The following is a 10,688-nucleotide window of genomic DNA, read 5'->3' on the forward strand; positions in this document are numbered from 1 at the left end:
ACATTTCTTGATTAACATGTTCACATTAAAAATGTCTAATTCTTTAGCTTTCTTCTACCAACAGGCAGTTTGCCATGTAAAGTGTAACACGAGGCCGTGGTGCATCCCATGATGACGCAAACTGACATTAACTGATGGCTGTACTCTTTTCTATAAATAACTATAACTTTTAATGTTGGGTTACAATGTCTCAGGCGTTAAAAGACCTGGACCACGCCATATATATAAATATATTTATTAAATAGATACATTTATATTTACATATATATATATAATGTAGTTTTGACTGTGCAAAATGCTAAGGAATGGAACATATGAATGTCTTTTCCAGGTTTTATGGCAACCCATCAAACATATTTCACTGAATACCTCATATTTCAATCCGGACCGAAGTGGTGGACTAACAAACATTACCACCCATAGAGCTTGAGTCTAAAAAATGTAATGTACTGTATATGTGAAAATGCCACAGATTTGAGAAAGAAAATGAGATCCAGTCTATTGTCTGACATTCAATGAAATGAATTCCATGTGTTTATTTCAAAATCCTCACTTAAGGCATTTATGAGACACTGCATAAAGACAAAAACAGACACTTGGGGGGATGTCAGTACTAATCAATGCTCCGTTGTGTCATGGCAAGTTGGCAACCTGAAAAATATCTCACTTGCATATAATAGTAATTCAAAAAGAGCGTAAACTTAAATTGCAGTCCCTATTATTTTTCCCATGGGAACTAAAATGACACCATTAAAAAAAATCCTATATATATTAGGGTATTCACTTCTAGCAGTGTATTATAGCCACATTAGAAAAATAAAACGACTATTACATACACACACATGCTTACTAATAGTGTCATCTTTTTCAAGTAAAAAATACGAGAATGGGCTAATTTCACAGTAAATAGTAAACAGTAATCAAAAAGAACATGATCAACAAATTTAAAGTTCAAGAAATCGTATAATTAATGATATGTAGCAAGTACAAGTTTGTGGGCAAAGAATTCCTTTGAACAACATGCTCGTTTACAACACGTTACTCCGGAATCACTTAAGAATTGTCAACTAATGCAGTTTTCCCCTCCACAATTTAGTCTAAAACCTTTTTAATGCAACCGTGTGTGTATGATTGTGCTTTTTCTTTAACAATACTGAAGACGGAAGAGCGCCTTTCAAAATGCCTGTGCATGCAATGTTAGTGTTAACAACCAGAAATATATAGTTTAAACATTTTAGTCTTCCAAATCACATTTTATAAACCTGAGGGGTTTGGCAAAAATGGCAATGCAGTTCAAGACACATGAGATTATTTAGTTGGGTAAACACAACCTAATTAATCAGTATACTTTATCAATGGCAAAACAAGTCCAGTATAATTTAAAGCACTTTGCTAGTAGTACATACATTAGTAAATAATCTGAAGATATGCCATTACCAGAGCTTGTTCCCCAATGCAAGCAAAGCACAATATTGGCCCTTACAAGGACTCATTTTTTACTTAAAGCCGCACTGTGTAGTTAAAATATCCTCCTCAAGCAAACCAAACGTCATCATTTATCAGTAACATTCAAGTTATTTCATTAGATTTTTGGTACAAAACAAATAGGACCTAAACATGTGACACAAACAACTTTAATAAAAAACAACAACCCATAGACTACACAGTGCAGCTCAACAGTTCAGGCAAAAATGTGAACATACATCTGGTAGTGTTAAATGTGCACATGTATTTGGTAGTGTTCTCTGTACTCAAATTAATAACCAGATGTATAATAATATCAGAGGGACATTTTAGAATTAGGCTAGTGTGGGGTAACGTACAGAATAAGACAGTCAAAGGACTTTCACAGGAGAGAAAGTCCTTTTGTTTTTGACACTAACGGAGAAGACAAACTCTAAAACAGACACATTACTTAATCCAAAAATGGGATCAAAATATTCATAATTGTGTTTCATAATTGTGCGAGATTCTACAAATAAACAATTAGCAGCCTCTGAAGACATCCGACAAAACTCTAAAAGACCGACACACTCTAAAACAATATAAAGGCTCTGTGAAAAACAAATTGCTGGTAGCTTAGTTTTGCTGAGTAATTTTTTTATACAATCTCAAGTTTGTAGCACGAGTGTATTGTCTGACCTCCCTCCCTAGACATATACTGCATATCATTCCCCGTTTCTTTTCTGTGAGTTGGAGCGCCAACTCCCATCCTTTTCCTTGCATCCTCTTCTTCGTCGTTTCCAGTCATTGGAACTTTGACCCAGCCGTCTGTGGCCAGGCCGTGTTTCTTCTGATGTCTCTTGTAGTTGTCCCAGTGGCCAGTGGTGTAGCCGCACTCCTGACATTTGTACGGCTTCTCTCCTGTGTGCCGGAGCATGTGCCGCTTCAGGTTCATGCTCTGGTTGCAGCTGTAACTGCACACGGCACACTGGAAGGGCTTTGCACCCGAGTGCACCCGCTGGTGGCGCTTCAGGTTTGCCAGGTTCCCGCAGGCGTAATCGCACAAATGGCACTTGTAAGGTTTCTCGCCTGTGTGCACTCTGTGGTGGCGCTTGAGGTTGTCGAAGTGCGCTGAGGCATAGTCGCACTGTGGGCACTTGTACGGTTTCTCGCCGCTGTGAGTTTTCATGTGGCGGGCCAAGTGGTTTGGGTAGTGTGTGAGGAAAGGGCAGGCGGAGCAGGTGTACACCTTGTCACTGCGCTCACCAGGGCTGTTGGGAGATGATGAAGAGTCTTTAGTCAGCATTTCAAGGGTACACTTGGCACAAATCTGGGCCGAGGAGCCGTCCTCGTCCTCCAGGACAATGCCACACAACCGGCAAGTGTAAGGGAAAAGTGAAGAGGGGAGGGCGGCACCGTCTGCTATACCCCCTCTGGTCGCCCTGCTGCTGCCGCTGCTGCCTGTGGTGTCCAGCAGGGGCGGAGGCTGGTGGCCAGGAGCTGGGTTAGAGGCTGGTATGGGTGGTGGTGACGCCCCCTTCAGGCCATCAAAGGCTGATAGGTAGTCATTGTTCTGGGCTCCCAAACTCAGGTTTGAAGTCGGCCTTGCAACTTCTGAAACTTCAGAAAGAGTGCGTTATTATAAACTGAATGATCAAAAGAGAGACACAATATTTTTAAAAAGTAATAAAAAAGGAAATGATACATACCCTTGGCTGCAGTACCAGACACTTCTTCATTGGGCCTCTGCCCAGTCACATGCCTCTTCAGGCTGTTTTGGCCACTGGCAGGTCGTGGTGGGGCTTCCTGTCCCGCCCCTGCAGAGCACACATGCATGCGCTGATGCCTCTTGAGGTTGCCAAGGGAACTGCAGGCAAAAGTGCAGATGTCACATTTGTAAGGTTTTTCCCCAGTGTGAATGCGCAGGTGTCTCTGCAGGTTCACCAGCTGGGCTGATGCGTAAGTGCACAAGGGGCAGTTATAGGGCTTCTCCCCGTTGTGCGTCTTCATGTGACGCTTCACATGGTTGGCGTAACGCGAGGAGAAGCCGCAGAGGTGGCACGAGTGCAGCTTGGCCAATTTGTCCTCAGCAGTCAGTGCTTTGTCATCCATCCCGCTTTCCACCTCTTCATCGTCAAGCTGCAAATGGGAAGCCGAGCGAATCCCGCTGATGCTTCCAAAAGGCGAACAAAAGTCTGTACTTTTGGCTTCCCTGGAGGCTTTGCAGCACCTAAGGCAGTATGGACCGACCAGGTCTATGCCCGGTCCCAGAGGTTCATCACGGAGCTGTCCGCAGCCCCTGCAGGACAGGTAGGGGGGGAAACTGGGCTCGGACTGGGCTGCTCTGCCCTCGTCTTCCCTGCCGTTGTCAGTCGTGCCGCGCGAGTTATCTGTTTCACTTTCCATGCTGAGCTGGCTGTAGGCAGGGCTCTCCTCATCACCCAGAGGATACACAGAGAAACCGATCTCAGCCGCTACTTCTAAACAGGGAGGACCAACAGAACAACATGTTTAAAATACTGCACGGTTTCAGAACAAAGACCTTCACAATGCACTCGAAATGTCTTCACAGCACATTTCCAGCAACAACATTCCACAGCAAGGTTTACATTTGCAACTGTCCTTTCTCTCCGTCTCTGTTTTCTATCTGGAATTCTATATTTTACTATATATAGCCCTTATTTTATGAGGTAATAAGATGTATTTTGCAAGACAGACAGTACAGCAGACAAAACAAGTACAGAAGAGAACAAACATAGCCGGTCCCAGCACATACACAAACAGCATCAGGGACACTCACACACACTCTATGAATATACTGTGAGATTTTAAATCGAACAGAATAAGTGCAAAAATGTTTGAAAGCCCAAAATGACCAATTTTGAATAAACTTGTTGGACATTTTGAAATAATCATAAGAATAAATACGGTAAAATATATAACTGAACCGATAAATTGTGAAATAATGAGATACTTAAATGAATACAATCACAATGAATCACTTATTTTCATAGTACAGAGACATGTGACTGGCTTGGGTGCAAATGGTGTGGATAATGCAATAATACCAGCTGAAATAATATCTATAATGACATAAAAAAAACTCCAATACAGTGTGCACTGTTAGCATAAAAAGTACCACATTATATTTTTACCGAGACTCACTCCCATACAAATAAACTGATGTTAGAAACGCACATCCTTCAATCAGCATCTTCTCACTGAAGACTTAAAGCTGTCTGACAAATACAGAAAGCCTAAATGTTACAGATCATGCTGCTCCATTTCCATCACACTGCGTAAGATAACTCCAGCACAGACACAATCTCTCTTCCCAGCAAAAAAAAAAAAAGTGAATTTCAGAGCAACATTTGATACTCACGGTGCTACCGGCAAGGTCAACTGCGTTTGAGCCGTTATGCCATCGGAGGGTTTCAGGCGATACAAAAACAAACAAAAGAAGACGAAAAGAGAGACACTTTTCCCGGAGGGTAGGAAGAAAAGCTTCAAGACTTCAAGACGCAGCACCAGCCGGATTCAGTGTGTGCTTCTGAAAGCGAACAAGCCAGAAGGAAACCTTCCTCCCTTCGCAGATGCCGAGGCAAAGTGTGAGGAAGGCGAGAGTCGAGACTGCCCTTTTATCCTGCCCCATGGAAACCCCTCGTGGATGATTACCGAGACTAATGATGATGATGATGATGATGACTGTAATGGTGAGGCTGCTGCTGATGATGATGATAATGATGATGATGATGATGATGATGATGATGATGAGGGTAGACGATGATGATGATGATGATGATGATGATGATGATGATGATGATGATGATGAGGGGGAAATGATAATGGCAGTGGGGGTAGTCGGAGCAGAGGCAGCAGATGATGATGATGATGATGATGAATAAATGCCCTCTTATAATGGTGTCCTTGATGGTAATGGTCCTATTTTTATGACCCTTATATAATAATGGTGTCTCGGCTCCTTCTCTACTTTTCCATTTTTCAGATAATTCTCTCCTCACAAAGAGTCACGCTGGGAAATATGAGCCGGTAGTTCCATTTCTCTCACTGTCGCACAGAGAGGCAACACTTCATCACTGACGACCAAATTGTAAAAATCTACGAGTCTTCTTTACAAACGAAGCCGCCGCTCCTTTAGACGTAAAATCATTTAAATAATTTAACGATCACAGATTCATTCCATGTTTTCACATTAATGACACTGAGGGCTTATAAAAGACAGAGAGACACAATCTTCTGTTCACCAACAAAGTCCAAACTGGAGTCAATGGATATGTACTACAATGATCAGGCTGTGAGATCCTCTCATCTCCGTGATTCTATAATCAATAGACACATTTGACATGCGTGGGATAAGATGTTTATGAAATATACTAATATAAAACAAACACAAGGTGAACATGCAACAACTGAAAACAGAGAGACACCAAAAAAGAAAAACTTCGGCGTCCACTTCTCTCTCTCTTTGGTTCAACCAAACACAGTAGTCGAGCTAGTAAACGTTAGCTGACATTGAAATGTTTTCAAGTTTACAGTAGTGGAGGAGCTTTTATTGTGAAGCACAGGAAATGCATGTATTTTGTCACAAGCTTAGCACTGATAAACAAGACGTGTGTTTGGCTGTGCTGTAAACTGTGGCTCTGTTGCTGTTTTTCTGAAATCTTAAGCATTATAACTTTAAAAATCTAATTAAAAAAAGGTTTACAAACCTGAGAACTTTTCCAGGCCTAGAATCTTGTTGTCATGATCAGGGTCATCAAACTCGAGGTCTTGTCCCAGAAGGAAGTCTGTGTCTAAGCTGAGGTTTCCTGGAGCTTCAATGGCTACACCATCTTCAGAATCCACTACAGTCATAGGAAAGAGCAAATCAACATTTGATGATTAATATAATTTCACTGGAGGCTCAGTTTAAAACAAATGCACGAATAATTCACTGTTATTGGCCAACTTTTAAATGACACATACATTCGAAAGCAAGATTTCAGAGAAACTCCACACCCCTGAAGCTGATTTCTTTTCAAAGTGTCAACTACAATAGTTGGCCGTCTGATGGAGAAATCATACAGGTAATAACTTTTTAATGGAGGAAATATTAATAGTTACAATCATAGTCAAATTAGCAAAAACTATTTATTGACATACCTACATTTGTATGTAGACATGGTCGACTCAAAAATAGAAATAGTCATCTTGATTTCTTAATTCAAAATCAGACAAACCATCACAGCAAAAACAAAAGTGTACATTTTGGTTTTCAGTTCAAATCTTATTTGTTTAACAAATAAAAGTAAAAAGTCAGAAGTTATCTATGCAGTAAAATCTAATTTACTTCCCTGCTGTAATCGTGTAGAAAAGGTTTATGAACACAAATGAACTGCCAACAGTTGACAAATGAAGCTCTTTTACTGCAGTTACAGCTAATGACGCCTGGAACTTGGTCTCTCAAGCTTGATGGAATCCAAACAGCGATCCTGCAGCTGTCACTGCTTCAGAAAACTACCATCAGGCCATTTCAAGGACATCACACTCATCAGCCTTCCTTGGCAAATCCTTGAGAAACGGCATCATACTGCCATCTACTGGTCGTTTTAGGGTTTGACATGATGACAACAATACATCAAGACTGTGGGACGGTTCTCTTTTTCACAGAACCCCATCAAATAAGATGATAGATGGCTATTAAATATGTGAAACTGAAAACAATCTTCCTTGGATATTCTGGTCAAGTGAATGGAAATATTGGAGTGTAAAAAATCCACGGTGAAGCAAACCCTTGGATGTATTTTTACTGCATGACAATAACATTATTGTCGGTGTTTGAAGTACACGCTGATCAATAATGAGCGATGAGCAATACCCAGGTTGTGAGTTTACGGTGTTAACCTGAAGCAGCTAATTACTAACATGATCAGTCATCTAATTATAAAGCAGGTACTACACAGAATACAAGACATTAAAGAAAAGTAGAATCTGCTCATAACCATTAGGCTACCTTGATACGTGTTTGTTTTTACATCTGTACGGTCCTAACTGCAGTTTGCACATTCCACAATTATTCTAATTTATGAAGAATGTAACACAAGATTTAACTGCATTACTAGGTACAGTACTGTGGGTCAGTATGATTGATGTGAAACATTTCAAGTAGTCAAACAGCAACATCTGGTGTCCAGATGTGAGCAGAGGAAGAGGACACACGTTGTAAACGACCAGGCCCATTTTCACAGGGGATTTCATTTGAGACCTAACTGTGAAGCCATAGGTAACTGTACGTTGTTAAATAAAGATGTGAGACACACATTCCGTATCAACTTTTCAACGTTGAAGAGATTTCTAAATACCTACACTTGACTGGCTGTGGATTCTGTTGTTTTTTTCTTGGCATCTTCCAGACAGCCTCTCTCTTTTTTGCAACGTCTTCTTGCAGACTTCCACAACCATCAGCTCATTCTCATCCGTATGGAAGATATTCTTCAGTATTTCTATAGATGCAAGAGAAAAGCAATTCAAATTGATAAGTAGATTGAAGTAGAAATGTACTGCATGGGGTGTGGTACAGGGTAGATACAGGTACGTGAGAGAAAAAAGGAGATATAATAAGACAACATTTTTCAATGTGTTTTTTTTTCTTCTTTTCTTTATTTTCTTTAAATCACTGATTGAAAAACGTGTGGATTTATATAAGGGTAAATATAGCGATATTGGTATATATTAAATGTATCATTCATTGTTATGTTATCTTCCATGTTTAAAAATGATTTAAAAATGTATAGACGATAAAATGTTTGGTGAATAAACTATAAAAAACATTTTATAGTTACTGATTTTTCCATTATGACTACTTTAATTGGTTGGTCTATAAAAATGTAAGTTCAAAAAAAGTCCACCACAATTTATTAATCTTTAAATTGCAGGTTTTGTAAGACCAACAGGCCAAAATCTACACAAATACATTTAATTATCACAAAAGGAAAAGAAAACGTGAAGCTCTGACCAGTACAAATGGCTTAAATTATACATTATTTAAATTGTTACCGATTTATTTTATGTTGATCAACTAACCAAGTAATCTGCACATCGAGTACCTACACATATAATATCAGATCGTCCAGTTACCATTGTCAATAGATTAAATGTAACTGAATTGGATCAAGTCAATCCTTGAGCTGAACAACAGAGTGCAAGTTTGCAGTAGACAGTGATGGCGTCATCAAAACAAATACTGCACATAGACCATTAAACAGCATCCTTAACCATTTTACTTTAACAAAAGGTAGATTTTCTAGCTCATTTATGTCTGTTAAACCCCAAACGCTAAGAACACATAAAGCCAGTCAATAATCCAGTGTTAATGGTCTTACTGCAGTGCATCTATCATTTCTCAGAAAATCTAATTATGTCCTAATGAAGACAGTACGAGGGTATCACACAGTGTAGTTAATAAACTAACATCACAGGACCCATATGTGATGTGGGTGTATTATCTGGACTTGAGCTGGTGTAGTTACACTGTTAACAAACACACAATCCACTATTAAGTAGCTAGCTATCGAGCTACTTTAGCAAAATGGCTAACAGATCCGACAGAGAGCAATCAAGCGAGTCAGCTAGCAATTTAAACTGAAGCATGTCTTTATATAGCATACAGCTAGCTGATGCTGCCACTGTACAACAAGAAATGTCAGCACTATTTGAGAAAACTGACGGTACGCAACCTAGTGAGTGGGAAAACAAAATACGTTCTCATCAGCACGTAGTACTGACTGACAAGTGCCATCTTCAGTCAATTTAGCCGTGGCTTAACATGTTAACCTACAGCTAAATTAGCCGAGCAGCTAATGTCAACTTCACTAGTTAGCCATCAAGCTAACTTACCTAAAAAACGTAAATATCCTTGTCGATTGAGATGATTTTTATCGTCGGAATACACGCCATTAGATGCGAAGTGTTTTCCCTCAAATGTACAACGTCTGGAGATCCGCCATTTCTTCATGAGCTGCGGTGACAAAGAAAGGCAATTAATGGTATTTTTCATAACTTAATTGATTTTCTGATTCGGCTGTGATACAGCATTAGCAACAACAATAAGACTTCCGGCCTGAATCCTTCAGAATAAAAGCGACATATCCACTAATGGTAACGTAAAAGTGAAATTAAACAGAAAACTGCACATAGTATACAGTTAATACTCCACGAGAATTAATTACATGCTTATAGTGTCATTTAATTATTACACGTGTAAAAAGAAAAATATGCAAATCCCACCATACACTGTATGCTGAGGTGATTTTGTAAATTATACAAGCTAATTGGACTCTGTTTGCATAATTTTTAATTTTGTGTGCCATTAATGAGGTGTATGCCCTTTCAGTTACTGTGTTAAATGAGAGCACAACTTGTTTTTGGTTTTCTATTTTCACCCACCCCGAGTTCTACTAATGTAGATGGAACAACATGATATGACAGTGTACACATTCTGTCATACTTTTGCATTTTATTTAATTGGTATGACTGTTGATGTCAAAATTACATACATGTGAAACCAATTTTTAATAATAGTTTAAGTTCTTGGCTTTTACTCTGAAGGCCAGGGGCGCACACCGGACGTGTTATTGTTGCTGGTGGGGTACTTGATTCCATCTGTATCCACCTCTCTTCCGTTTTAGTTGGGTATTTCCGTTTCCGAAAATAATTTCCGGTTGCTAAACCTCACTGAAGTTGTAGTTCTTATGTTTAAAGTGGCTGAAATATCCATATTATGATAATAATGACTGAATAATTTTACAGATCTGGGCCTGTGTGACTGTTATTTGAACATCATTTTGTCAGTCCTTCAAAAATACTGCACTTAGGAGAAAAAACAATGCCCACAGGAGAAAAACAGGAGACAGCAAGCAGTTAACTTTGAGATTGTAAGCATATAAGCAAAGCACATATAAACTATCCACTTCCACTAACGCCATTTAAAGCCTAAACTAAAAACTCAGAGCCCAATGTAGAATCCAAGCTGATGATTATACAATGTAATGCAAACTAAGATTGTAGGAAGTGGGGGAAAAAAAGCCTCAACTGTAGCAAAATTATCACCCTACCACTGTACATGTAAAAAATGGGCAAAGATACAAATGTTGCATCATTACATTATATTGACAATTCAAAGCATAAGCTCCCAGATACTGTTCAGTGACAAAGACCCTCTCTGGGAGGGTGCATCGATAGGCCTA

At 39.4% G+C, this 10,688-nt stretch overlaps 1 protein-coding gene across 2 annotated transcripts; it reads right to left on the reverse strand.

Moving 5' to 3' along the window:
- Positions 1-506: 506 nt before the first annotated feature.
- znf513a (zinc finger protein 513a) lies at positions 507-9,528 on the reverse strand. 2 transcript variants are annotated; one of them, XM_029425504.1, is made up of 5 exons: positions 9,340-9,528; positions 7,810-7,946; positions 6,174-6,308; positions 3,153-3,923; positions 507-3,057 (listed from the first exon to the last, which is right to left on the reverse strand). In XM_029425504.1, the coding sequence occupies exons 2-5, from the start codon at positions 7,847-7,849 to the stop codon at positions 2,102-2,104; spliced, it is 1,902 nt and encodes a 633-aa protein (XP_029281364.1). In that variant the 5' UTR covers positions 7,850-7,946; positions 9,340-9,528; the 3' UTR covers positions 507-2,101. The 2 variants fall into 2 exon arrangements, with proteins under 2 accessions (XP_029281364.1, XP_029281363.1); XM_029425503.1 differs by having other exon boundaries at positions 507-3,063.
- Positions 9,529-10,688: the final 1,160 nt, after the last annotated feature.

Source organism: Cottoperca gobio, chromosome 24 (genome assembly GCF_900634415.1).
Source record: "Cottoperca gobio chromosome 24, fCotGob3.1, whole genome shotgun sequence".
In the NCBI taxonomy this organism is placed as follows: domain Eukaryota; kingdom Metazoa; phylum Chordata; class Actinopteri; order Perciformes; family Bovichtidae; genus Cottoperca; species Cottoperca gobio.

What these genes read in the sequence shown, in the direction of transcription:
- znf513a (XM_029425503.1), bottom strand. Translation starts at nt 7,849, where the DNA reads ATGCCAAGAAAAAAACAACAGAATCCACAGCCAGTCAAGT. An exon ending in GAATCCACAGCCAGTCAAGT is followed by an intron (nt 6,309 to 7,809) that starts GTAGGTATTTAG and finishes CTATGACTGTAG; the next exon opens with TGGATTCTGAAGATGGTGTA. An exon ending in GTCTGGTACTGCAGCCAAGG is followed by an intron (nt 3,064 to 3,152) that starts GTATGTATCATT and finishes CTCTTTCTGAAG; the next exon opens with TTTCAGAAGTTGCAAGGCCG.